Source organism: Penicillium digitatum, chromosome 6 (assembly GCF_016767815.1).
Source record: "Penicillium digitatum chromosome 6, complete sequence".
Classification (NCBI taxonomy): Eukaryota; Fungi; Ascomycota; class Eurotiomycetes; order Eurotiales; family Aspergillaceae; genus Penicillium; species Penicillium digitatum.
In genome coordinates this window covers 2,555,623-2,581,647 of record NC_089389.1, presented here as the reverse complement: position 1 = coordinate 2,581,647, position 26,025 = coordinate 2,555,623, and the positions used below count along the sequence as shown (strand labels likewise).

The window sequence follows — 26,025 nt, the reverse complement described above, 5'->3', positions numbered from 1 at the left end:
CCAGCTCTCAATGCGTAAAACTAAAAAAGATTCATGATTTCGAAAGTGAAAGGTGGCTCCCGCTGACCTGTGACTTCAGAGATAGTACACTCTTGACCAGTTGACAGGTGGCACAGTTTGTGAAAAGATTCCGAGTCCGAGTCAAGTAGCTCTAGGTAGCTCGTCGCTAAGTTATTCCCACCCTGCAAAACCCGCAAAGCCTTTTTCAAATCCGCCAACTTCTGCTGGTTATCCTCCGACACGGGGACACAAGTACTCAGTTGATCGACGTGTGTCTTGAGAAACTTTGCTGAGAGATAGAGTAGCATGGGAGAAAACGCATGCGCCTGTGCAACCTCGTGAGACACCGGAATCACCGATTCACGGGGAGGAAAAGGGGGGGTAGTCTCACCTTGAAAAAGCTGGATCGGGTGAGAGGCTTCGCCAAACCTACTATCTCGTATGCGGAGTAGAGAGAAACCAGGATCATTTCCTGATCAATTTCCACCTGCAGGGTCTTCCTGATGTTGTAGAACCAAATGACCGCGGCATTGGCGAGCATGTTTGTGAATAGCCGCATGGGATCGTGGAGCTCGGGCGAGGACGGGGGGAGTGAGACCAGCATCAGCCGCTCTTGTACCCTTTGGTAGAGCCGGGTATGGCGCTTCCAGGTATCCCCGTCTGTCGGAGATTCTTTGTCGCGGGGGACGGCGCGGTGGAATGCAACGCTGTGCCAGCATAGTGTGATCAGGACGATTGTCTCGGCGAAAGGCGGTAACAATTTCCGTCCGGAGGTCTCGATCTCGTCATATAAGGAGTCCATAATAACCGACCTGCTGTGCTGAAAGTCCGATTCCGAGACGGGGAGATATACGCAGAGCTGAAGTAGATGTTAGTGTGACTCGGGGCATTCTGTGGAAAACGGAAGTCTTGGCTCACTGCTTCCTCGTGTAGACTGAGAGGCCACTCGTCAGAGATATTGAGGAAGCGGTCTAGACAATAGGCGAGCCAGTAGGTCCGTCGCTTTTCCTCGGCCTCGGCCCATGCCGCGGGATGCACCATGTTTATGCCAACGTCAGTGAGCCGATCAATCTCGTGTAATTTGGCCAGTTGGATAATGCGAAAGGCGCGTCCTGCGGTAAGCCATGCTCGGCGGTAGCTCATATACCGAAATTCGTAGTGCGTTAGAAGAAGCCATGCTTGTGCTGCCTGGAGACAGGCGGCGCTGCTCGATTCAATATCGTGATTTAAAGTCTCGATCCCGGAACGCGCTCGGGTGTAGAGAGATTCCCGCATATGCTGTAAATGGGCAGATGAGGCTGCGGCAAGTGCCCACATGGCAAATTGCAAGCAGAGGTAAGAGGCTGGTTTGTTGAATCTTTGTGACCAGGAGAAGTACCGGCCTTGGTGAAGCATCGGCACGACAGGGTGTACTCTGTCAAAATAAAGTTGATCCCTTTACTAGCTGTTAGACGGATCCGAACTTGTAGCTTGGGGGGGTTTCCGTACAGATCTGCCTCAATGACATCTGCGCTCTCAGTATCCGGTGGGGTCATTGTTAATGTCTCGATGGAGTAGGGCATCTCATGACATTCTGTTTTCGTGTGATTGGGGATATACTCCTGAGGGGGGCTGAGCAATTGAGCCGTCTCTTCGGAGTGATACTTCTCATTGCCTTTCAACAATCCCTCGGGACCGAGATGGCTCTGCTCAGAATTGATCATACTTTCCAATGTGGCTAAGAGTAACATTAGCAGAGAAGGTGTGTAGGGTGTATCTCTAGCAAACCAATGCGATTGCGCAAAGCCTTGAGATGTCCCTTTTTAGGGCCCCGTGGTGAGCGAACCTGATTGACAAGGCATGCTGTGCCTGAATCCTCGCACTGATCACATTGAGGTCGCCGCCTATCGCATCGAAGTTTCTTTTTGCGGCATTCCTCGCAAGCCTGATTTATCAGTGCCAAGAGTCAACTTATAAGCTAGGTGGCTAGTGTCTTACCAGTCCAGGCTGCTGTCGTGAACCCGACATAATGAGGAGTTGAAGAGGGTGATGATGTTTAGATAGTACTATGCCTTCAAGAAAGTCAAAACTACCTGGCTTGTGAGATTGATGTTTGCAGTGGGGTATTTATAGCTGATAGCTAGTTAGTGAGACTGTTGAGTGCCCTCAAGCCTGAGTTGCTCAAACGTCGGCAATTTATAGATTGACTCTTTCTTTCGGCAGACACTCTCCCTTAAACAGGCTAATTCACGATCTTCCACGTTCAGTAATCTGTACTTGTCGAAAGTCCACTCTTCTTCTCCGACGATGCCTAAACATCACACCTCACGCACGATGTGATCGGCACTATATCCTAACCAACCTTACACTCATGACTCGGTTGCCATTTCTAGGTAAATAAGATGGTACTATGTCAAGGGTAAACGGTTAATGACCTTGATAGCTATGAGTAAACTTCCGTCCCTGTGCTGGCTGCGGCGTTCGTTTGTTTTAGGGATCACGCCATTTAGGTAGTATAGACAAGCTGGATGGGGGTAGCATATACCAGCCGGCTCGCCATGTTTGGCGGTTGTTGAGCAGAGGTTGAATGATCTGTCATTCCGATGTCAGGTCTGTTACCAAATCGGGTAGTTGCTCATGAATATTGAGGCTCGGGTTGTTAAATTGTTAGCAGTGTGGCAGGTTGTTGTGTGGACATGCTACGCCGACTGGTTCTTACACATCGCTGTCAATGGCAGCACATGTAGCACGTGGACAGTTATTTGGAATTGGTATCTGAAATGACACCGGCGTACTAGAACAGGACAAGCTGAACTGGAGGGAAGAGCTGGCTCTCGGCCTAGTGGAATGAAGGGTGTGTAGCACAAAGCAGTTGAATTCTCGCCATAACGTACGGGGGATTAATTGTGTCCTTGAATCGTTTCAGAACATGCTCTTCAATTTCCGACGCAGAAGTAGGATGATAGCTACATTGTTTGATGTACTTCGTGAATCTCCTGTAGATCACATGAAGGCATGGAGGAAGCATAGTGTCCTTACTTCAATCTGGGCTTTAGCCATGTCCACATTTGTTGTATAGAACTAGTTGACAAATATGGGGATCTAGATGTGTGGCTGGAGCGTATGAGATGGGTTGGGTTGCAGAGAGAGATAAAGCCGAAACACCCGGAAATCTCACACATCTAACCTACCCCTCTCCTTCACAGTACGACAGCTTCAACCCGATGGAAAGGGTTTCTTGAAAGCAAGTCCGATGGAACCTTGTACATTTTCCTCGTGGTCACGGAAGACAGCATTTGATGTTGTTGCAACCACAAACATCAACCCACTGTGAATACAAAGAAAGGACCTTGGATGGTACGTGAATTGATCGACTGACCAGAGTTACATGAGATGTACATTGTACCCCCTTTTTCCCCCACAGGACGAATAAAACCCCTCTATCATTGGTTAATATTTCCCTGAAAGAGCCACGCGAGAGTGTCGCATACACGGGGGGCTACACTAGCCGATTGTGGTAGGGATAATAGTGCAGCACACATATCTTGTTTAATGATTCTAAATCTTCGATAGTAAGTTAATTACAAACTACGATTTTTGAGAGTTCAAATTAACCAAAAAGGCAATCAAGGCCAAGGGGCGTGGCCTGCATCTATATGCATCCGCTTTCCGGACCTGCGTCATCCTATTGCCCCCAGTATGATTAGACGGGGCTTATCTCGAGGACTATTGCACGGAAGCTACTCACGGTAGCTAGCCATAGTTATAAATATTGCGAGGTTCGAATGTTGATAAGCTTACCATCTCCTTCCGGACCGATCAAAGGTTGTACGGATTTGAAATTGTTAAATGGCTATAGTCCTCGAACTCCATGTGACCTTCGGTACGCGGCTCTGCTCTACATTGTGCACCGGGGCAGCTCTGTGGGAGTAATGTGATGCTTGTTCATCGGTCATTATGGGGATCTTGACTAGCCAGATTCGGTTTCTGCAGGATCTCAGTCGACATGGAGTGTCACAATACGTGGTGACTCGGCCACCCTCATACAGTCTCAAGTTCGGGCTAATGGAATGTGCAAAGCAGAACAAGAACCGCACCAAAATGTGACAAAGACGAGGCGGTAAATGCCCCGTAGCATGTATCCTTTGAAACAACCGTGAACGAATGCAGCTCTCTCACACTTGATCATGATGAGAATAGCCTCGGTTTCAACAGCTTTTCAAGATTTTCAATACGTCCTCTTGCCCGTCCTATGACGTACATCACAACATACTAGCTCAGACCTTGAATCACCTCCGATGATCAATGCCTAAAATCGGTTAGCGCCGGCTCGGGCCGGAATGTGGGTACAGCCCATGTAGGAAGCATCGTGCATGGAAAGGTTAGACTGGGATAGGCCGCAAACAGGAACCGAGGTTTTTCTGTTATGGTCCGGCGGGATAGTTGGCTGTAACGTTTTGTTAGAACGTACCAAGCTTGGATTTGAAGCCGTGTACAAGGCTGGACCGGCATGTCCCTTTCGTTTATGCACTTGAGTGTGGAAGAGACTCCTTGTGAACCGACAAAGAAGCCAGATTTTCCACTAAGAATGAGGGAGTAGGGGTTGGCATCGCTCAGCCGAGCGTGATTTCCAACACCATGACTTGGTCAAGAGCTCTGGTAACCGAACTTTTCCATATCGTGAGTCATTTGAGACGGCACCTTCCTAGTATGCAATGGAGTGAGCTAGCAGCGGTAGTGCTGAGCCAAATCATGGATGTGTCCGAAAAGGAAACACTCTTGAATGCGATCTTGCTCAACTCGGACTAAAAAAGATGAATTTCCGTAGTGTGTTTCGGGCTTCATAAAATCATTACTAGGAAAGGGGGTATGACTCCGCCGTCGGGTGGCCAAACCCTGATATGATGACATTTGGGGCGAATTTCCAAATGAAAATGTGCTTGGGTACCCTTGACAGTATTACCCTCTGTTGTAAGGGTTCGAACTCCGTTAAACGTTCTCTAGGGCTTGATATCACGGAGTTACTATAAGCTAACTCCAACTGATGGATTGAAATTCTAGTTGGAGAAACTCCCCTAAAAGGAGGCGAGTTTCAAGCGGGCGACAGACAAAAAAAAAATGTCATCAACAGTCATGATGACAACACAGAACCTGTCAAGCATATATCTACAGCCACATCTTCAAACACCAGCAAACTCCCCCAACACTTCCCTCATTGCAAATTACTGAATTCATCTTCCAAATCTGACGTTCGATAATTCAAGCTGGAAAAAAATGGTCAATCGCTCCCAATCTAAAGCGATTCGCCCCGAGCACGAGCAGGAGCCGAATGATGCTCCAGAGATGAAAGACCCTGTTCAGCCCGGTTCCTCCGATATCGACGAAAGAATGAGTACGCACTTCACCAAAGCCGTTCTATGCTCTCTTCCTCATCTTTTCAGACCTGCTAACAACACCCCCCCCCCCCCCCCCCCAGCCCGGGATTATAAGGAGGCCATTGCTGAAACCAATATAATCAACGAAGACCGCTTCCGCAATGTAGTACCCCAGTCCAGCAAGGCCTACCGCGAACCAAGCGAGGAGGAAATTGAGATTTCTTGGCGGCCTGACCCATCTGGACATCCACGGAGGACTTTCTAAGTGGATGTACAGAAGTATAGTTGGCTCTTTCTCGGTTGTTGCTAGTCAATAAACGAGACATCTTTCGCACTACTTGGAGGACACCTTGATTCTTGATTCTGTAAGAAGGGTGTAGTGACATAGCCTCCATATCTTGATTGGCGGAAGAATGTTTAGTGGCCAGGCCGGCGTTAAATCTTACTGGCTAAGATGTGCTAACCCCCGGATTCCAGGCCAGAGTTGTCATGCAGGCGGGCTCATGCAAGTCAAGATGTGGGCTACATTGCGGGAGATCGACGCCATCTAGAAGGTTACACGTGCCTGGCCAGGGTGCGAGCCTTGAAATTGCACCGTGGGTAGCACGGGCTTTCTACGCGACAGCAAGGTGCGAGATTGTAACGAAACAGACAAATGAATCGTGAAAACGTGAGAGATTATCTCGTGGAAATTCAAGTAAATGCTATATGTACATGAGTATTGTTGAACGCCGTCCCATTTGTGCAATCATTTTTTCACCCGCTTAAAGCTTTCCCTGGGCCTGAGCCTCCTTAGCCGCCTTCGAGTGACGCTCAAAAGAGGATACGGGAGGAGCAGAGTTGGGGTTAGGGTGGTGCTTCTTGAGGGCCATCTTCACGTTGTACTCTAAGTCGAGGGTAGCCTTGGGGTCGTTGGTCTTGGGCTTAAACTCCACAACGAGATCATCTTTGACAGCGAAGACGGAGTCAATGGCGAGGTGGGGATCATCGCTGGGGTAGATCTGGTTGATTACGGTCGCGTATTCCGGGTGAGTGATCATCAGGTGGATGTGAGCGGGACGCATAGGCGAGCGGTCCATGAGGTTGAGCAGAACACCGGCGGGGCCGTCGGTCGGCAGGGAGTAAGGAGTGGGGTGGTAGCAGTACCAGTTGAATTCTCCCTTCTCATTCGATCGGAACTTGCCGCGAAGGTTGTTGTCGGTCTGGGCAGGGTCCTGGAAATCGTATTGGCCGTTGGCCGATGCTTGCCAGATGTCCAGAACTGCGCCGACGATCGGATTTCCACTTTCCATGTCCCTGATGACACCGTGCATGAAAGTGACACGGCCATTGGGATTCGGGTCTTGGATGATGCTGTCGCCGAGAGCGCGGAAGGGAGCGTTTGGAGACCAGAAGGGGCCAAGAATGACATTGGAGGTAGGGGCTACACCGTCCTCGGTGACGATCTTATTGGCGATCTCATCGACGAGACTAGTGAGATCAGTTAGCTTTCCTTCTTCCTTTTTCTCCGTGTTCTTCGTTTTTGTATTTTTCAAAAAACACCCCCCAAAATACAACTCGGGCGTGAAACTTACGACTCTAGGCCGATCACGTCGCAAATGCGGTGACCTTCGTTGCGGATCGGAGTGCTGATTTGGCCGATCGAGTTGATGAACTCAACGCCGAGCATCCACTCGGCGGGAGTCAGTTCGACCTCACGAGCGAAGTCGTGGATGTGCTTGATCAGAGAACCCAAGACCACGCGAGCACGCTCGGGGGTTTTGGGGCCCATGCCATTGATGACAGAGGCGGTGAAAGTGGGGTCGAACTGGCGAGTGGAAGGCATTTTTTGTTCTTGAAGAGAGTGGTAAGAAATAAGAAGTCAAAAGGCTGAGCGCGATCTTCAAGGGTCTATATACAAGGTGGGCGACGGCATATCGTTCGGCTGGTCATTGACGTGGGGAAATCGTGATGGTGCCAAACCCACCAAAATCCCGCTGCCACTTGCCGAATGTTACGATCGCGTGAATCCAAGATGGTTCCATTCTGGCACCGGTCAGCCTTCAACAGCCGAGGGGCAGCTGGTCCGCTATTATATCAGCGCGGGGGGACCGGGGTAGCTCTTACCCGCGGATAAGCCCCGGGATATGAGCCCCCTCTTACATACCCGGCTATCATCGCCTTGTGATTGGTCCGGCTTTTACTTTTCCAGAACTTCTGGATCACGTGCCGTGATCTCCCCCACTTTGTGGGCCAATGAAACAGCAGCATTTATTAATTCTAGATCTCTGTCACTGTGGACTTGGACTCACATCTCCAGGAGATATAGAGATTCACAACCTGGGACAAAGGGAACGAAAGTAAAATGAGCTCGGAGCTCTTCTATAAAAGAAATCTAGAACAGTTGCTTGTTTTGGTCATTCAGTTGATTCGGTTCATCAGGGATGAGGTTCTACCAAATCGACCACCTCGTGATCTCCTACAGTAAACTCTCCATAGTCTACCTGCTGCTTGATCTTCCAATACAATGCCTTCAAAGCCTCACGGTCTGTGTCATCACACTGTGGCCACTCCTGCGCTCCATCGTTCCACCTTGGTGAAAGAAACTGGGAGGGTCCGAGACCACCATCAAATGCCATGTACCGGTCATGCATCAATGCCGGCACCAGGTCCAGTTCTTTCTCAAATGGCACCCCATACCCCGAATCTGAATCCCATGCTCCATTGTGACCAATTGCAAACCGACGGAGATGTGGAAGACCTGTCTCAAAGGAGGCAAAATGGCCATTCCACTGGCGTGGATAATGGTAGTGCCAGGCATCGCTCCACCTTTCATCAGAGTATAACTTCATTCTGGATCTCGGTATCGGACACTTGGCAAGCTGGTCTTCGTCATTCAGTATTCTCGCTCGGAACAAAATCGGACAATCGTCAAGATGAAGTTCTTCAAGGGTTGATGAGTGGGACAGAATCCAGTCGACCTGCTGGTCTTCGAAAAAACAAAAGTTTCCCAAGGTGAGCGACTGTAAATTTGGGCAATGAATACTTTCGAGACTGAGTTTGGGATAAAACCCCCAGTAAAAATTGGAGTAGAGAGAGAGCTTCCGGAGTGATCCCATCGTGGGTTTTAGCCAGATTGACGGCAGTACACGTGCGTAGAATTCTTGCACTTCGTCTTTCTGCCAGAAAGTTCGTCGAATTAGCACGAGGAATGATCCCGAGGCATATTTTGCAACTGTGGATAAGCTTGGGTGATTTGCAAACCTCGATTTCGTTTTCAGGGCACGCAGGTTCGGATTCATGCAAAACATTCAGTCTCAACGAGCTCAATGTGCACAATACTTGCTGTAGATCTGTGTTCGATGGTGTCACATTCTGGTGGTTCTGGATCCCTAGTTCTTTCAATGGTCGCTTTAAAGTAACCAGCGCTGCACTCAGCCATCGCAAGATGGTTCCTCGGTAATCAACTGACTGGGGTGCCTCACTATAACTGTCATCGCCCGTGCCGTTTTTGTCGAAGCGCAGAACGACGCTTTCAAGGTTTGGAATTTTCCGAAGCATAGGTAGGAGCTCCTTCCATCTGAAAGGTAGCTCAAGTCCTTCGTGATCCCCATCGGAGTCCTAGTGCGCTACATATGAGCCAACCATTGAGGGGACAGTAGTTCAGAATGCTCCACCTCAGTTCGATACATCACTTACATAGTCGACCTCGACAGTATTGAGGCGAATCTTGTGGACCTGTTCTTTCAACTGCGTATGTGTTATAACAGATTCGAAAGCCTCACAGCTTTTATCGTCGGTGTACAGTGAAATTGTGGAGAACAATGAACTGGTTGCGAAGACGCATAGCATGTGGTTTGTCAGCCTCAGGGCCTTGAGGGTTTCCGTGTTCGATAGAGACGTGATGATCGCAAGTAGCTCCGGGGGGATATTGACTGAGGCCATGCTCTTTTGCTATGGAGGATACCAATTTTTATTAGAAAAGATGGTATCAGACCTTCTTATCAATCTTCCCTTCCTTGCTAGACCCGATGCGGATGTTGTTTGGCGCTATTTCTAGGCATCCTTAGGCAGAAGGAGGTTAGCGTGTGTTGACGGCCCAAAATGTCTCAACATTTCAGACGCCGGTCGATTTTCGCCTCTTTGTGGTCTTTCGTCCCCTTTAATTGGCTCAACTAAGCTTATAGGGGATCTGCTTTCGCTTTTATCTTGGCTTCCTGTGCGAAAGTTTGCCAATTCTCCTGTAGGCCATGTGTATGCCTGATTTGTCTGCCTGGTTTCTCGGGCATTGACAGCTTCTTGTGTTTGCTGCCGGCGTGTGCCTGTACCGCACATTAATTCCCCTCCTCCCTAGGAGTAACCCTCATCATTAACCGTCACGAGGGGCTTAACAACCACACCAGTATCCCCTGCACCTGGAGATCGACCGAATGAAAATGTCAACTTTGGTTACACTTGCACCTGTGTCCCCGAGAAGACGGTGAGGTAGTGAAGAAGCCAGTTGACTTTTAAAAAGAAAACTACCGGGACCATCTACAGTCAGCCAGCTGAGATTTTACGGTATGAGGAGGCGGCAAGAAATGGAGTCGAAGAAGGGTGAGAATCGGCGTGATGGATGTACATGATAGCCAACATGAAGAGACGCAATATGGTCGTCTTTTGAAACAAGATCTCATTGCTGACATGGTAAAGATGAAAAGAAGAAGGCTAAAATCAGATCAAGAAAGTCCACACATCATAAACTAATTACAGAGAACCCGATAGAGAAACACCTAACAATCACCACGCCAAAACCTCTTTCTGAGCTCCACAGGCCAGGGCCGCACAAATCTGCTCATCCTTCTCATTAAGATTTGCGTTGCATGTCACCTTCGGCTTCGCCGGCCAGATCTCCCGCCCCGCGGCTTTCTCGCGCTCAAAGTGCTCTGTGATGACATCGCGGACTGTGCTTTGGAAGAACAACGGCGCCTTCTCCCACCTGGGGTGAAGCTCACCACTTGTGAAGACATTTCGGTCGAGGTTCTTCTGTGCGTTGTTACAGAGGATTTTGTCTTCTCCCATGACGCGCGCGTACATCTCACTGATAAGCTTAAAGTCGGCATCGGAAGAGTTTCGGTTTCGGTAGACTTCATAGGCCATCTGGGAGCTCTTTGCGCTGGAGGGGAGGAACTTCTGGATCATAATGAAATGAGGCCTGTCGACGTTAGCGGAAGTTTTCTTTAAGACGGCACAGAGTTGGAACACTTACGAGACAACCATGGCAGACATGGGGAAGTAATAGGTGCTGGCAGTGTAAAGACCCTTCTGGATTTGCTCTGGCGTGGATTCGCAGTGGTGTTGAATGTGTCCATCTTTGAGATCGCTATCGAAAGATTCGAGGTTGAGGAATTCAGGGATATCGGCGTGGGTCGTAGGGCAGTGGTAACATTCGTTGAAGTTGTCCGCCAGAATCTTCCAGTTATAGTCGCCCTGAAGCGCATAGGTGTGGTCAAGATCATAGTCTTCGAAGTTGTAGGCTTTGTAGCGTTCTTGCTTGTCGACGTCGCGGAAGTGTTCCTCCCAGGATACCTCGGGGACTTCATTCGCATCCATGTTGATCCAGATGAAGCCATTGACGTCAACCTTGAGGTGGATTTTGTACAGTCCGTTCTGTTCCTTGTCGAAGTTGCTCAGCTCTTGGTATTTTGCAGCTTTGGCGAGTTTGCCATTGAGTCCGTAGGACCAGCCGTGGTATCGACAAGCGAGGATTTGGGAATTTCCGGAACCCTCTTTCTCAACGACCGGGTACGCACGGTGTCTGCACACGTTGTGGAATGCGTTTATCTTGCCCTCTCGGTCGCGAGTAATAATGAAATCGAACCCTGCAAGCTCATAACGAAGCCAGTCACCGGTCTTCTTCAACCGCATGCTGTGGGTGATAAAGAGCCATCTCTTTGAGAAAATGGCTCGGCGCTCCAGTTCATACATCTCTGGTGAAGTGTACCATGATGCAGGCAAGGCACGAACAGGGGAAGGCTTGGTATCTTTCTTGGGGGTAGCGGCATTGAAGCCAAAGTAGTTGAACATCGAAGTCATGATGAAGAAGGTACAATGGAAATTGTCTTCGAATGTTTGATACTCTACTGGTGATCAGAAAGACCTCTTTATATGCCCTGCAACAATTTGATATCGGACTGGTAGCCATGTGTATACCCCGGTCATATGAACGGCCTGATTCTAGTTTGGTAGGGCAACCCATCGCCAGGCGGGTTGAACTTCCGAAAAAAGAAATTGAACCCGCCAACCCGCCACCACAGCACTACAATCCGTACTACAACCCGTTCTACAAGGCGGGGGATTTAACGCAGAGGTGGGTTATCGGGCCAAGCGCTGTCAAACCCAACCTCTACTCGGGCAGACAATCCGTCGTCCGTGGGGGGCATGCTTCAACCGCCAATCGGGTCAAGTGGCCAATAGAAGCTCGCATAATAAGCTGCACAAGCCCTAATTTTCGATCTATAGAATTTGATGGGATCACGAGAGCTCGGATTTCTCTGTGGAGAAGACTAAACCCCACTACAATCAGAAAATCAATCCTTTTGACTAATATTTAGCTCTGCATAGTCCTCCCTTATCATGTCTAATCTTTGAACAAAACCTATGCGAATCCTCAATCTCCGACATAGGCCTTTGTCCCTATTTAGGGGTATTATCTAGTTATCGGTGTGGCAACTACTTGGTCATTAATTTAGGAAACGAGATAAGCTTAATATAGAACATGTACCAACCATGAACACAGAGGGGGTCCCTCGGGTTACAACATTTAGATACTCTGGCATTTCTTGGCTGTTTACGTTCGTTTCCGTGCTCAGCTTACGGGGCTTGGGTTGCGGATCAGGGTACGGCACGAAGCACTGTCATTCTCGGCCGGATCCTGATCCCCACGATGAACGGATCCACCCCCCAGTAACTGGGGTTCTCTTGAGTTGGTGGTCGGATCCTTGTACATTGGCTGATGGAGATCGGTTAAACACATCGGCTACTCCGAGCCCTGTCCTTAATTAAGACTGCTAGCTACGGCCAATACACTAGAATTCCTTCTTAAAAAAAATCTGTTTTTTTTTCCTTTTTTCAATATGCACCCATCTTCGAGGGGAAGTGAATCTCAGTCTAGGGCCAGCACATACAATGTACACGGTAGGTTTGCGATCTACTAGTAATTTCCATGGAGATCACTTTAAAAGATGAGCAATCCCGTGCTACATCTTTAATCGATCATCAAGTGTCTCATTTCTTCGCATCACGCAGGTCACCACGCTCTTTAACCAAATTCGAAATCGCATTGCCGGTCTCACCTCCCAACCTTGCGAAACCCTGGATGACACCCTCACGATCCCCAACTCGCTGTTCCTGGCTCATCTTAAACTTCCCCTGAAGCTTGGTAATTCGAATCTCAATCCCAACGATGTTCTTCTTCAGGAGATCAATATACGAGTCAGGCGCCTCGGACACATCCCACGGCTGCGGTTTCTCGCCACCAGTGTACCCCATGATTGACGTCTCGGCATGTTGCGAAAGATCATGCAGCTGCTTGGTGAGGAATGCGCCGGTCTCGGGTGTTTTGGAATCGTAGTATAGCGACATCTTGCCATACGCTTGGACGGCGGAGTAGTTCCATGTGGGCACAACCTTCCCTGTTTCTGGCTTGGTCTCGACATAGAATTTCGGAGTCACGTAATGGTCGTGCTTGCCATTGAAGAGCACAAGGACGTCGTTGTCCAGTTCAAGAACGTTCGGCGGCTTGTCATCGACGACCTCCATCATCGTCTTGACTTGCGGATTCTGCTTGGCGATGTGGGCGCGGAGATAGGGTTCCGCCTTGCCGGTTTCCTCGGGGAAATCCACCACAAATGGGGCATGGGTGCATTGTAGGAAATCTTGCTGGGAAGAGTTCATACCGGTGATCAAAATCCCGAGTGGGTTTTGCCGGATGAAATGGAGCAAGACCTCTTTGTCTTTCTCCTCATGAACGCTTTGAAAGAACATATTGAATAGCCGCTAAAATTGAGGTGTCAGAGTAGGATAAGGTGAAAGATGGAAAGATCCGAAGCCAATTGTATAAGAACAATTTCTCACCGAACTCAACCCCCCAACGTCTCAGATTATAGCATCGCTGATTTGTTATCAGCCCAGGCATCGTCCATTTTAGGCAAGTACAGCCGGCATTGGTAGGAACCCAACGGCCCGGAAAGGCGGGGACTTTGGACACCTCCCCGCCGGATTATTAAATATCCGAAGAAGAAGTCTCAGAGGCAAGTAGAATTTTGATTGCATCCATCAGGGACAGCGGAGATTCCTGATGGTGCTCTAAAAAAAAAGGAACCAAGGGGCCGGGATGGTAGCTGTGTAACCCATTTTGGCTATTAACCTCCATGTGCAGCGGATCACTACGCAATCCAGTGGGGAAGACAACTGCTATTGGCTACTCCTGCTGACGATCCACCTTGCTCTCAACGTGCAGAACGTAAATCCATGCTTTAATTTGCTTGGTTCTCTCTCGCATAAGCCTTCTACAAATGACATTCAAATCACCTCACCCAAGTCAGTCTATCAGAGCGATTTCTACACCGGGGTTTGACCTAACTATGCTCCCTTTTTGAGAGTGGTCGCACTCACAGGTCCAAGGTGTCCCTGAACAAGAAGTCCAAATGAGATCCTCGATCATGCGCTTGCTAGCGTGGTTGATCCCGTGGAAGCCTGTCTGGTACAAACTCAATTCTAGATGCGCCATGGTCCTCTGAGGGTTAAATTAGGGAGCGCTAAGAAAATAGCGGTCCACAGCACACCCTAACTAACATCAACATTGACTTGGGCCAGTCATCTCCTGATCCAATGGGATTTCCAGGAACGAGTCCGACTTGGCTGGAGAACTTCGACAGAGGAAGTGCATCATAAGGAGGCACAGTCGAGATCTGGACCGGTAACACTGCTGAGGGAGTTGCCGCTGACTACACGTTGTGTGATGGTGAGAGGTGAGACTTGTTCATTCTGTTGAATGCGTGGGGAAATGCATGGGACACTGCTTGAAATATGGCTCGAGATACTACAAGGAGATGTGGATGTCGACTGAGCCCAATTTTGTTGGAGAGTCATTCATTCGACGTATAAAAGATAGGTTGAGAAAAAGAGGGTATAGATTGGGCGTCATAAGAAATCATAAAGAACCCATCAGAAGAGCCCTAAATGGGCTCAGAACCGACACTCCGTTCCTCCAAAACAGACGCCACTTGCGTAATCCATAAAGATGCGCCGATTTTTGACTGTCAGCAGGTCGTGAGATCTCCCGGCATATATCAACCGAAGCCCAATGACAACCAGTCAATGAGATGGGAGTAGAATATGAATCAAACAGAGAAATATTAGGATATTACGGCACACGCATCCACGGTCAGACTGAGCGGCACATCCTCCTATATTGAGATCGTAATTCGTTAACATCATCTTCGCCATTCATCATGAAACATTACATTGATGCAAGGCTAGCAGATCCCGCAGCCGCAGATCCCCAGCGCAGTTTTCGGAGTCCGCCGCGGACCGCTTCCTGGCCACACGCTGCTGAGGGGCGAGGGTCGGGAACACCATCTCCCATCATTCCAACCTCAGCTTGCCCGACCTCACGGCCTATCATGTATCCTGCTGAAAAGCTGATTGCGGAGAATAGAACGACAACCCCGGCGCTGATGACCCATGTCATGATCGTGGGGCTCACAGTCATGGTCGAGTCTGTCATGCTCACGCGGCGACTCTTCTTCGAGGCAGCACCGCGGTCTTTAGGGAAAATTGAACGGCGCTTTACTTTGGCGACAGTTGGTGCCCCTATGGATGGATTTGATTCTGGATACTGCGGCGGGGGTGAGGTCTCATCGTCGCTAGTCTCATCTCCCATAGCAACTGATGCACCTACCAGTCGGAACGAAGCGGGTTGTCCACCTCCAGGGGGAGCAGCTGGGGTAGGTGATAGTCGATTGTCGTTCTTCGGGAGGCCTCTAGCGGCAGCTGCACATGAAAGAAGTGTTGATAAGCTGGCGCGAAGGGCAGCATCGTGGTCGGCATGGTGGGAAGGTGAGACCATATTGTAAGGACTGTGGTTAAAATGGGTTCTCTGCGATGATCTTGGGCTATTGTAAGATTCTCTTCGAGAGGTTGCGCGGCGGGTAGAGGTTGACGGGACGCTGGGTTGAAGACGCCGTGCAGGCCATCCAGGTTCTGATGTGGCTGGTGGGTGTGTGAATATATTTGGTTGAGGTACGAAAGGAGATGGGCTGATTCCCATCCCTAGCGCAGTAGAAGTATCATCTTCATCATCGCTGGAGGCAGCGTCTGAACATGATGATAACGGTGCAGAGCGCGCAGATAATGCAGCCGGGAGCTTTGGGCGGATTACATCTTCATTTGAGCTGCTGAGGACGTGATCAGACTCGCTTTCACTTTCCTCGTATTCCTCTTGACTGCTACTGGCTTGGCTAGCATCCCGCGATGCATAGTCCAACTGGGCTGTGGTGATAGCAGCAAGATGTTGTAGACAGCGTCGCCGAGTGCGACGCCGATATGCGCCCGCTTCTCCATACTCTACCTGTAAGCCAGTGGTGATTATATCTTCATTCGTAGCAGTAGAGGAGAAGGAAGAAGAGGACGGCGGCGAGGACACGTCGATCCAGGAATCTATTCGTAGTGAGTACATTATGGAGATGTGAACGCGATTTTGCATGCAAGTTAGATTTCACAGATTCTCATTTGCAGGGTAAGTACTAGTCAGATTTAAAAGGACCACATACCTTCTGATCTCATGGGCGCTGCACAGGGTTGCTGAGGCTGACCGTTATCTCGAAGCAACTGATGACCGTCGCGCGTCATCCGACTTGCGGCGGCTCTAGGCTCACGCACACTACCCAGCAGGTCGCAGCGATTTGGTTGCATAGCCAAAAAATTGCAAGAATATGAGGAGAAGGGGTATGTGAGTGGAAAAATAGAAGAGAGCGGATCAGGCCACTGGAGCACAATAGAGCGGTCAACGTGGGTGGGGTGAGATTATCTTATCAAATGTGGAGTCGACGATCACTGATGCACTGATGCACGAGGGGGTTCGTTCTCTTTCCTCACAAGAATCAGGAGTTGAAAGGAGTTGAAAGAAATTTGTATGGTCGGAATAAGATCGCGGGACAGAAGCGAGGAGTGATAAAAGAAGAATGAAATAGATCCTCCCGGTGGAAACAATCGAAGTAATGAGGTGATCAGCAGACCGAGCAGATTTGCAGCCCGTGACGAGGCAAAGAGCAAAAGACGATGCGAGGGGTTGTCGGTGAATGGAGATTCGGATAGTATTGTAGAATCTTGGGACTTTAGAAGGTTCTGTAGAGATTTTCTATTTCATCAACAGTTCGATCAAAACATCAATGAACCATACTTGGTAGGCAAAACAAAGAACATAGCGGAAAAGGCGGCACCTGACGGCAGTATACCCCCGATGGTAACGCAAGACGGAAAAAAAGGAGGCTAAGTTGATTAAAATGAAAAATGAAATGGCGTATCAATTGAAGATACCTGGAGCTAGCTAAGATCATATTACACATAATTAAACACGAACTTTTTTCCTCTCAAAGAAAACATGAGACCCATGGACACCAATATGTTGCGGAAAGCAAACGTATGCAAGAAAGAACCTCAAGTTTAGAAGGTAACCTTGGTACCCTTGTACTCAGGGATGCTGCCCTTGCCCTTGTTGAGGGCACCACCACGACCGCCACGGTCGCCGAAGCCACCACGGCCACCGCCGCGACCACCACCGCGTCCACCGAAGCCACCGCCGCCGCGACCGCCGAAGCCACCACGGCCACCACCGCGACCGCCACCACGGCCGCCAAAGCCACCACGGTCACCGCCAGCAGGACGGGGAGTAGAGAAGTCAAGTCGGATAGCACGGCCCTCGAGCTCGTGGCCGTTGAGAGCAGCGTGGGCAGCCTTGGCCTCATCGATGGAAGAGAACTGAACGTAACCGAAACCCTTGGGGCGGCCAGTCTCCTGCTCAGTGGGAAGACGGATTCCGAGAACGGAGCCCTGGGCACCGAAGACTTCGTGGAGAGCGTCCTCAGTAGCGCTGAAGGGAAGGTTGCCAACGAAGAGAGTGTCGCTCTCGGGGCTCGTCTGGTCACCGTAGGAGCGAGCACGGTCCTGGGAGCGGTCGGCACCCTGAGTGTTGGCCTGGCGAGGAGCGGCGTAGTCGAGGTTGATAGTGCGACCATCAAGATCAGTACCCTTCTTGGCCTCCATGGCCTTAGCGGCATCGGCGGCGCTGTTGTACTCAACATAGCCGAATCCACGGGAGCGACCAGTCTCGCGGTCGGTAACAATGCGGACACCGGAAAGCTCACCGAACTCGGAGAACTCACGCTGGACCCACTCCTCATCAACGTTCCAAGACAGGTTACCAATGAACAGGTTGGCGACAGCACCCTCGGGAACCTCCTCGGTCTTGGACTTCTTGGCAGTGGCAGCAGGCTCCTCATCGGCCTTACGCTTCTTGGAGACAGGGGTCTCCTCAGAGTCAGAGTCCGAGTCAGAGCTGTCAGAGTCAGAACCGGACTCAGAGTCGGAAGAGGCCTTCTTGGCCTCGGACTCAGACTCAGAAGACTCAGAGTCGGAAGAGTCAGAAGACTCAGCCTTGGCAGCGACCTTCTTCTCAGTCTTCTTGGGGGCGGGCTTCTCCTCCTCAGACTCGGAGGAGTCAGAGTCGGAGTCGGAAGAGTCGGAAGACTCAGCCTTAGCAGCGACCTTCTTCTCGGTCTTCTTGGGGGCGGGCTTCTCCTCCTCGGACTCGGACTCGGACTCGGAGCTAGAGGAAGCATCCTTCATGTCCTCATCGGACTCAGATTCGGACTCGGAGGAGCTGGGAGTAGGCTCCTTCTTCTTGTTCTTTTTGGAGGCCTTCTCCTTAGCGACGACCTTGCTGGCAACGGCCTTGCTCTTGGCGGCGGGGGACTGGGAAGCCTTGGTGACACCAGCATCCTTGACCTTGTTCAAGGCCTTGCTGGCCTTGCTGGCCTTGCCAGCAACCTTGGTAGATGTCTTGGACATTGTGAACTGGAGGTGAGAGAGAAGATTAGCCTTCACTCTTCGATGTAATTGAGGGGACTCATGGGGGAGAGGGCTTGGAGGCAGGCTTGTAGCTTGGGTAGGGTGGCACATACTGTAGTAACAAGTGAAATTCTTGTAGTATGTGCGGCAAAGCCCACGATCCCTCAAAGCACCCGTATTATGGATGTGTAAAATGGAACAACAGCCCTCAGAAGAACTGCCAGAAGTGAACTAAATCACAGCTGGACGTTAACCCACTACCCACGGACGGACAAGTTCAAGCCCACAAGCAACCGACAGCCGATACTGTCTAGAATATGTAACCCACGAGGAAGATGTCCCACAGAGCCCACAGAATAGATGTATGTCAAGCCCACAGCCCTCAGAGTGATAAGAAGCCCACAGAGTATCCGAACGAACTTACGAGTTGAAACCCACGCGACTGCGTTGATTAGTGTGTGGAGGTCTCTTGGGTATACAAGAGATTGTAAAAGGTTAGGCAATCTGAGACAGACTGCTTTTTGAAAGGGGACTGAGAAAAGGAGTAGAGAGGATGGTAAGAAGAAGAGAAAAAAAGTGAAGAGTCGGGGGACCACCAGCTCTGATAAGGAAAATTTTCTGAAAAAAAAATTCTGAGGCTGGCAGAACCACTCCGCCTGCCTATAAAGGTTAGACTTGGCATTTAGCCCTGAGACTATGTGGGTACCTGTCCAGTGGCTGTCGACAACTCACAATCGCGTGTCAATTGGCGGTGTCTTCTGCATTTGTCTACGTTGTACTACGGACCTAACGTCAATTGGAGTCGAACTTCGATCACTTCTGCTCGTTCAGAAACTGCTCGATTTTTTTCTTTAGCTCAGTCAATGGAACTATAGCTTCCCCTTAAGCCTTGATCGTGATGGCCCCTCCAACACCCTCCTCGCACCGCCCCCGCAAGAAGAGAAAGGTTGCCATCTCCCCCGGCTCTAACAATAACCTGATCTTAGATCTAGGCGAGTGGAAGCAATCACCAGCATTTCCACTGGTCTCTTTTTTGTGGGCTGCTCGGGCCGGCGTGTCTCAATGGCTGATCCTACCACTTGTCCTCATGGCCGTTGGTCTATTCCGATGGGCTGTGAGCCTATGGGGTTACTCCGGTATGTGACCTTGTCTGTCTTTCGTAGTTTGGGCCACAATTGACCCTTCTAGGCTTTCAGGTTCCCCCGATGCATGGTGACTTTGAGGCACAGCGGCATTGGATGGAAATTACCACACATCTGCCTTTAGCGAAGTGGTACACATACGATCTGCAATACTGGGGTCTCGATTATCCACCATTGACCGCATACCACAGTTGGCTATTAGGAAAGATGTATATATCCCTACATGTCACTCAATTTTGGAGTTCGCATAGCCTCTTGCTGACCTGTCGGCCTGTCTAGTGGCTCCGCCTTCGACCCAACGTGGTTTGCCCTAGATGCCTCGCGAGGTTTCGAGGACCCCCGCTTAAAGGTTTACATGCGCGCCACCGTCGTTGCATCCGAATACTGTGTTTTCATCCCGGCCGTGGTCAATTTCCTCCGTCGCTACACTCGGATGCAGGGTGTCCATGCATGGTCCGCCTCAATTGCTCTTGTGGCAATCCTCCTTCAGCCAGCGAACATCCTCATCGACCATGGCCATTTCCAATATAACACAGTCATGCTGGGATTGGTAGTTGCGAGCTTGGATGCTATCTTGGCAGGGCGTATGCTTTGGGCTTGCATCTTCTTCGTTGGTGCACTAGGATTCAAGCAGATGGCGCTGTACTACGCACCAGTCATGTTCGCTTATCTTCTCGGTGTCTGCACATTCCCTCGAATCAATATTCCCCGCCTTGTGAGCATAGCCCTCATCACATTGGCTACTTTTGCTTTGCTTTTGGCTCCCCTTATGGTGGGTGCCTCCAATGCCGAAGCTCGAGAGGCATTTGCATCTTCTCCAGTACCACCTCTGTTGCAGGCACTTCCCATCCAGATGGACAACAACTCCGTTACATATGGGCTTTTGTTCCAATTAATGCAGATCATCCATCGGGTGTTTCCCTTTGCTCGTGGGCTCTTCGAAGACAAAGTTGCTAACGCTTGGTGCGCCATTCACACTTTCTACAAGCTCACCCGCTTTGACGCCACATTTTTGCAGCGAGCATCGCTCGGTGCCACATTGGCGTCAATCATTGTTCCTTGTGCTATTATCTTCCGCCACCCCCGGGCCTCGCTTCTTCTTCCCGCTTTATCTGCCGTCTCCTGGGGATTCTTCTTGTTCTCTTTCCAAGTCCATGAAAAGAGTGTGTTGCTGCCTCTACTGCCGATGACCTTGCTACTTGCTGGTAACGGTGGACTGAGCAAGGCAACACGCGCCTGGGTGGGCTGGGCCAACGTGCTTGGCTCGTGGACCATGTACCCCCTGCTTAAGCGCGATGAGCTCCGCGTTCCATACATCGTTATGACTTTGCTTTGGGCCTATCTACTCGGCTTGCCTCCTACTTCTTTCGAGACCTACCGAAGTCGGCCATCCCTTGAAGACTCCAATACCCAGTTCGAACCAAGCACACTCACAGCCCTCCTCCACTTTGGTTTCTATCTGGCCATGATTGCCTGGCATATCCTTGAGGCTTTTGTGGCTCCGCCACTCGGAAAGCCCGATCTTTGGGTGGTCTTGAATGCCCTGATCGGAGCCGGTGGGTTTGGAATTGCCTACCTGTGGTGTATGTGGAAACTATATACCCAATGTCGCCAGATCAGTCGGCAGGTGACCGAGGAGGAAAGCCAGAAAAAGAAGCAGTGATTGTTTGCCTAGGTGGATGGCTGTATGATTTTCAGTGATACCCCATACTATGTGATTATCTAAAATGAGGCAGTACAGCTGCTTGCTCGTTTAAATACCATGATTATATTTATTTGAAATTTCTCGTTTAGGAGTTGAGACGATGTATTTATAAAATCTTTCCTTTCATCTAGAGTCCAAAACTCCAAATCCCAACATGTCACACACGAGCAAATATGCCCTAAAACAACGATGCCCAAAGGAAAAAAAAATTGGAAACTCCCGCCAATGAATGCTATAGTACAATGTTGTATAGTCGGCCGAGGCCGTTGTGTCAGAGTTCGAGTCTAAACCTTGAAGCCAAATCCGGCCATGCAAGTCTTGTACTGCTCGATCGTGGACTTGCACTCCTGCTCAGGGTTGTCGGACTTGGAGAAAAGCATGCAGTCATCCCGGGCGGTCTTCTCGGGTTTGCAGACGCAGCAGGGCTAAAATGAAGGCAGGGTCAGTCGTTTGCGCATGTTGTTCGGCAACTTCGGGTCATACCTTAGGCTTCTCGGACTGGGCAGTTTGAGCGGGCGCTTGCTCGGAAGTAGCGGCGCTTTTCTCTGTAAGCGTTGTGTAAGCGAGGGTTAAGATCATTCTCTGATAAGTATGTGTAGAGCTGGCGCATTGCGCAAGTGTTCGGCTCGGGTTGATGGAAAAAGACGTTGGTAATTACCATTTGAAGAACCAAAGAGCCAAGACATAATTAGGGATATTCAAGTGTGCTTGATGAATCTTTTAAGTAAAAGAGAAAGACACAAAGGGAGTTAAGTACGAAGGTTGTGAACAAAGTCCTTACAGGTAACTTCCGGTGCTGACACCATCGGATATTATTAATGGCGCGCGCAGCGTAGCTGGTCTCTATGGTTAGCCGTAGCCATTATTTTTTTTTTGTTATCAACAAACCTGCCTCTCCGGGGTCGCCTCCTTTTCTGCTACACTACAGACTATTTCAGTTTTCCCTTTTTTTTCCTTGGGTCTACTTGGATTTCGTCATTGCTGGGATACTGTCTGCCATTGACCTCACGCTTATACCATCTTATTTCTATTTCTTATCTCAACCCACTTCGACAACTACCCCGCCATGGCCCCTCCCAAGGTCTTCTCCCTCGAGGGCAAAGTCCTCAAGCTCGACACCGCAGAGGACATGAACGCGCACATTCAGCCTTTGATTGACAACACCGACTATACTGAAATCCGTCTTGGTGGAAACACTCTGGGTATTGAGGCCTCCAAACGTCTGGCTGAGGTCCTACAGACCCAAAAGTGCCTCGAAGCTGCCTACCTCGACGACATCTTCACCGGTCGTCTCCTAACGGAGATTCCCACTGCTCTGAACTCGCTTTTGACCGCCATCCTCAAGATCTCGACCGTCCACACCGTGAACCTCAACGACAATGCTTTCGGTCTCAGAACCCAGGCCCCGCTTATCGAATTCCTCTCGCGCCACGTACCCCTTCGCCACCTCATTCTGAATAACAATGGACTCGGCCCTGCTGCCGGATCTCAGGTCGCCGACGCGCTGTCAAAGCTGGCTGAGCGCAAGGAGGAAGCTCGCAACTGTGGCGAGGAGGTTGGCCTGCTGGAGAGTGTTGTCTGCGGACGAAACCGCCTGGAGAACGGGAGTATGGAGGCCTGGGCTCGCGCCTACAAGGCCCATGCGGCTGGTCTAAAGTCAGTTAAGATGACACAGAACGGGATCCGATCGGAGGGTATCTCCCACTTGTTGAGCCAGGGTCTCTACCACGCGCATTCCCTAGAGGTTTTGGATCTGCAGGACAACACTTTCACCAACGTGGGCTCCACTGCTCTGTCAAACGCCTTGTCTGGCTGGCCGGAACTGCGCGAGCTTGGTGTCGGCGACTGTCTGCTCTCTGCCCGTGGCGGTGTGAAGGTTGCCCAGGCTTTGGCCGCGAACAAGAACCAGAAGCTCCAGACTCTGCGTCTGCAATACAACGAGATGAAGGCGGAAGCTGTCAAGAGCTTCACGCACGCAGCCAAAACCGCGCTTCCTAGCCTCCGTCGTATCGAGCTCAACGGAAACATCTTCTCCGAGGAGGACCCTAACATTGTTGACCTGCGTGAGCTCTTGGAGGCCCGACAGGAGGAGCACGGTACTGACGAGGATCCCGAGGGTACTTGGGGTGTTGATGAGTTGGATGAACTCGAGGAGGAGGATTCAGAAGCAGAGGATGAAGAAGAGGAAGAGGAAGAGGAGGAAGAGGCCAAGGCTGAGAAGGACCTCAAGGATGCCGATCTTGCTGAGGAAGAGAAGGTTGCTCAGAGGGATGATCAGGACATCGATGACCTGGCTGATGTTCTGGGCAAGACGGCTATCTAAACCTCTCGAACTGTTGGACAATTTTCACTTCCATCAGTACCTGCCTTTCATCACGGAGCGCATCATCGACCCCATGCCACGTTGATATCACCATGGCTGAGAACCTGCACCCTCGCCTTCATTGGTGTCCTCCTGGCCATCCACGGTCCCTTTCTGTGACCACGGCCACTCACAAGCTTTGGGCATGAGGATCTGACTGACGACGCTTACGGTTTACCTTCAAAAAGACCCCCATTTGTTATACCCCCAATCTACAATGATGAAAACCTACCTGCACATAATTTCCTCTGCTTTGATCCCAGATTCTGTTTGCAAAGCTATGGAAGCACCCTGTTTTCTTTGGAGGATACACTATCACCTGGATGGAATACATATCTGGGCAAGCAGAACCATTCAAATCATCACAAATGTAGAAAAGTAAACCAGTTGCTGTTTATACAAGGCTGCATATAAAAAAATGGAAAATAATTTCCAAAAATGGAACGCAAGGCTTGGCGCAAACCTCGGACATTGCAGCTCATCGAATTCCCTAAACCTCGTCAGCTTTAACATATCCCATCTACCATACCTGTCACTTCTGGCGCTTCCCTTGCCGTCGCCTTTCCGTGTGTTTTTTTTGGTTTTCTTTACGGGTGCCATCTCGCAACACTACACCGTTAACGCGACCGTGAAATATCCGCAGGTGAGTGCCCGCGCAAAACACCCCTCACACCGTTTTTCTTTCGCGCAAATACCCATTGATGTGTCTGGCACATTGTGATCAAAGACTCGGACGACATTGTCTTCAAGCTTTTCTGTGTATCTTTGTCGAGTTTCCTTGAGCAAATGAGGGAAAAGGTGAACACGTGAAAATTAAGAGCGCACCACCATCTCCCGCATGAGTCTCTAAGGCGGGGGGCATCTAAAGAGCTATAACTTCGTGTGACATTCTTTGAAAACTTTTGTGCTCCATGGCCTGTGATCCCCATAGGGACAAAAGTGTTTGCCGTGGTTCTGCAGAATGCGCCGGCATCCGGAGCTTTGAAAGACCCTGTGCTCTGACTTGAGAGATGACTTGCTGACAGCTGTAGCTTATAGGTCGTCTAGAAATTTCTCGCCTGGTTCTTTGTTGACCTCGGCAAGCACTCTGATCGCGTTGTCCCTCTACCCCGCACAACATGGCTATGGACGCCAAAGAGATCGAAGCTAAGGCCAAGGCCTTGGGCAAGGCCGCGACATCGAACGAGCCTCCAGCTGTGATTTTAGGCCTTCTGAAAGACATCCAAACCGGTGTACGGGCAACCGAAGACCTCCTCCGACAGACGCGCATCGGAATCATCGTCAACAAGTTCAAGCAAAGCAAGACCCCAGAAGTTGCACGGCTCTCCAGCGAGATTGTCTCCAAATGGCGGACCGAAGTGAACAAGCAAAAACAGGGCGGTGGTTCCGCAGCCAGTCGGGGCTCGAGCGGCTCTCCACGACCAGCGCAAAACGCTACAGGAGCGTCCACCCCAGCCGCTGCTACACCCTCGGACAAGGCGTCGAAGCTATCCGTGCCTCCGGACAAGCGAACCTGGAAGGCAGACGGGGCGGAGATCAACCATACCGGGAACCGAGTACGTGACAGTTGCACGGGGCTGATGTATGATGGACTATGTGTTGGGTCGACCGAGCCTCCGAAGGTCATTCTTTCGCGTGCCATCGCAGTGGAGATTTCCGCTTACAAGTACCTGGGACCGGAGACGAAGGAGGAATATCGCACGAAGATCCGCAGTCTGTTCCAGAACTTGAAGAACAAGTCCAACCCGAAACTGCGGGTGCGCGTTGTCGAGGGAGAGATTACCTCTGATCAATTTGTGCGCATGTCGCATGACGAGCTGCGCTCTGTTGAGCAGCGTGAGGCGGACGCCAAGATTCAGAAGGAGAACATGGATAAGGCTATGGTTGCCCAGCAGGAACGCAGTATCAGTAAGAGTTTGCAGTGTGGAAAGTGTGGTCAGCGCAAGGTTACCTACACCGAAGCGCAGACTCGTGCAGCTGATGAACCGATGACTTTGTTCTGTACGTGTCTGAACTGCGGTAAGTCCTGGCGGCAGTGAGCTTGGGGGTCGTGGGAGAACTGCGGGAGCGGAAATGTATTATTCTTTGGGGACTCGGTGTTTCTTGCTTTCTATCTTCTCTTTCTTTTCTCTCGTGTTTTCATTCTCATCTTTCTAGCAAGCTCAAGCTATAAAAGCCGACGCTGGAGTTCTACTGTGGGCCTTTGATTTATGTCTTCTGCACCCATTGACCTTTGGAGGGCGAGGTTCCTCTAGGCAACTGGATGGGAAACCGTCGTGATCTATCTACCAAAATCCAGATATCCCAATGACTGATATCAACGGTTGCCCCAGTAGAGATCGTTCTTTTGGTGCGACTACATCAATCGTAGAT

At 50.3% G+C, this 26,025-nt stretch overlaps 12 protein-coding genes across 12 annotated transcripts; 4 read left to right on the top strand and 8 right to left on the bottom strand.

Annotated features, from left to right (window-relative positions):
• Positions 1 to 20: 20 nt before the first annotated feature.
• Positions 21 to 2,007, bottom strand: Pdw03_5928 (Zn(2)-C6 fungal-type DNA-binding domain; the record flags this gene model as incomplete). Its single annotated transcript, XM_066101204.1, has 6 exons — positions 21 to 326; positions 392 to 859; positions 919 to 1,435; positions 1,489 to 1,717; positions 1,768 to 1,924; positions 1,978 to 2,007. 6 exons carry the CDS (start codon positions 2,005 to 2,007, stop codon positions 21 to 23), a joined length of 1,707 nt encoding a protein of 568 aa, XP_065958144.1.
• A 3,246-nt stretch (positions 2,008 to 5,253) lies between these two features.
• Positions 5,254 to 5,619, top strand: Pdw03_5927 (uncharacterized protein; the record flags this gene model as incomplete). The annotated part of the gene is made up of 2 exons (XM_066101203.1): positions 5,254 to 5,371; positions 5,456 to 5,619. 2 exons carry the CDS (start codon positions 5,254 to 5,256, stop codon positions 5,617 to 5,619), a joined length of 282 nt encoding a protein of 93 aa, XP_065958143.1.
• A 499-nt stretch (positions 5,620 to 6,118) lies between these two features.
• Positions 6,119 to 7,179, bottom strand: Pdw03_5926 (Catechol dioxygenase, putative; the record flags this gene model as incomplete). Its single annotated transcript, XM_014682915.1, has 2 exons — positions 6,119 to 6,824; positions 6,929 to 7,179. The coding sequence occupies 2 exons, from the start codon at positions 7,177 to 7,179 to the stop codon at positions 6,119 to 6,121; spliced, it is 957 nt and encodes a 318-aa protein (XP_014538401.1).
• A 592-nt stretch (positions 7,180 to 7,771) lies between these two features.
• Pdw03_5925 (Aromatic-ring-hydroxylating dioxygenase, alpha subunit) lies at positions 7,772 to 9,278 on the bottom strand (the record flags this gene model as incomplete). Its single annotated transcript, XM_014682914.2, has 3 exons — positions 7,772 to 8,512; positions 8,598 to 8,954; positions 9,033 to 9,278. 3 exons carry the CDS (start codon positions 9,276 to 9,278, stop codon positions 7,772 to 7,774), a joined length of 1,344 nt encoding a protein of 447 aa, XP_014538400.2.
• An 834-nt stretch (positions 9,279 to 10,112) lies between these two features.
• Pdw03_5924 (naphthalene dioxygenase) lies at positions 10,113 to 11,408 on the bottom strand (the record flags this gene model as incomplete). The annotated part of the gene is made up of 2 exons (XM_014682913.2): positions 10,113 to 10,527; positions 10,582 to 11,408. 2 exons carry the CDS (start codon positions 11,406 to 11,408, stop codon positions 10,113 to 10,115), a joined length of 1,242 nt encoding a protein of 413 aa, XP_014538399.2.
• Positions 11,409 to 12,599: 1,191 nt separating this feature from the next.
• On the bottom strand, positions 12,600 to 13,358 carry Pdw03_5923 (Negative transcriptional regulator; the record flags this gene model as incomplete). Its single annotated transcript, XM_014682912.1, has 1 exon — positions 12,600 to 13,358. The coding sequence occupies one exon, from the start codon at positions 13,356 to 13,358 to the stop codon at positions 12,600 to 12,602; it is 759 nt and encodes a 252-aa protein (XP_014538398.1).
• Positions 13,359 to 14,835: 1,477 nt separating this feature from the next.
• Pdw03_5922 (Glycosyl hydrolases 28 family protein) lies at positions 14,836 to 16,289 on the bottom strand (the record flags this gene model as incomplete). Its single annotated transcript, XM_066101202.1, has 3 exons — positions 14,836 to 15,213; positions 15,277 to 16,034; positions 16,148 to 16,289. The coding sequence occupies 3 exons, from the start codon at positions 16,287 to 16,289 to the stop codon at positions 14,836 to 14,838; spliced, it is 1,278 nt and encodes a 425-aa protein (XP_065958142.1).
• Positions 16,290 to 17,039: 750 nt separating this feature from the next.
• Positions 17,040 to 18,443, bottom strand: Pdw03_5921 (Nucleolin protein Nsr1, putative; the record flags this gene model as incomplete). The annotated part of the gene is made up of 1 exon (XM_014682910.1): positions 17,040 to 18,443. The coding sequence occupies one exon, from the start codon at positions 18,441 to 18,443 to the stop codon at positions 17,040 to 17,042; it is 1,404 nt and encodes a 467-aa protein (XP_014538396.1).
• An 898-nt stretch (positions 18,444 to 19,341) lies between these two features.
• Pdw03_5920 (Glucosyltransferase) lies at positions 19,342 to 21,248 on the top strand (the record flags this gene model as incomplete). The annotated part of the gene is made up of 3 exons (XM_014682909.1): positions 19,342 to 19,579; positions 19,632 to 19,794; positions 19,865 to 21,248. 3 exons carry the CDS (start codon positions 19,342 to 19,344, stop codon positions 21,246 to 21,248), a joined length of 1,785 nt encoding a protein of 594 aa, XP_014538395.1.
• A 326-nt stretch (positions 21,249 to 21,574) lies between these two features.
• Pdw03_5919 (Cytochrome c oxidase copper chaperone) lies at positions 21,575 to 21,976 on the bottom strand (the record flags this gene model as incomplete). Its single annotated transcript, XM_014682908.2, has 3 exons — positions 21,575 to 21,715; positions 21,774 to 21,835; positions 21,949 to 21,976. The coding sequence occupies 3 exons, from the start codon at positions 21,974 to 21,976 to the stop codon at positions 21,575 to 21,577; spliced, it is 231 nt and encodes a 76-aa protein (XP_014538394.2).
• A 380-nt stretch (positions 21,977 to 22,356) lies between these two features.
• Pdw03_5918 (Ran GTPase activating protein 1 (RNA1 protein)) lies at positions 22,357 to 23,613 on the top strand (the record flags this gene model as incomplete). The annotated part of the gene is made up of 1 exon (XM_014682907.1): positions 22,357 to 23,613. The coding sequence occupies one exon, from the start codon at positions 22,357 to 22,359 to the stop codon at positions 23,611 to 23,613; it is 1,257 nt and encodes a 418-aa protein (XP_014538393.1).
• A 1,157-nt stretch (positions 23,614 to 24,770) lies between these two features.
• Pdw03_5917 (Transcription elongation factor S-II) lies at positions 24,771 to 25,691 on the top strand (the record flags this gene model as incomplete). Its single annotated transcript, XM_014682906.1, has 1 exon — positions 24,771 to 25,691. The coding sequence occupies one exon, from the start codon at positions 24,771 to 24,773 to the stop codon at positions 25,689 to 25,691; it is 921 nt and encodes a 306-aa protein (XP_014538392.1).
• Between the last annotated feature and the right edge of the window lie 334 nt (positions 25,692 to 26,025).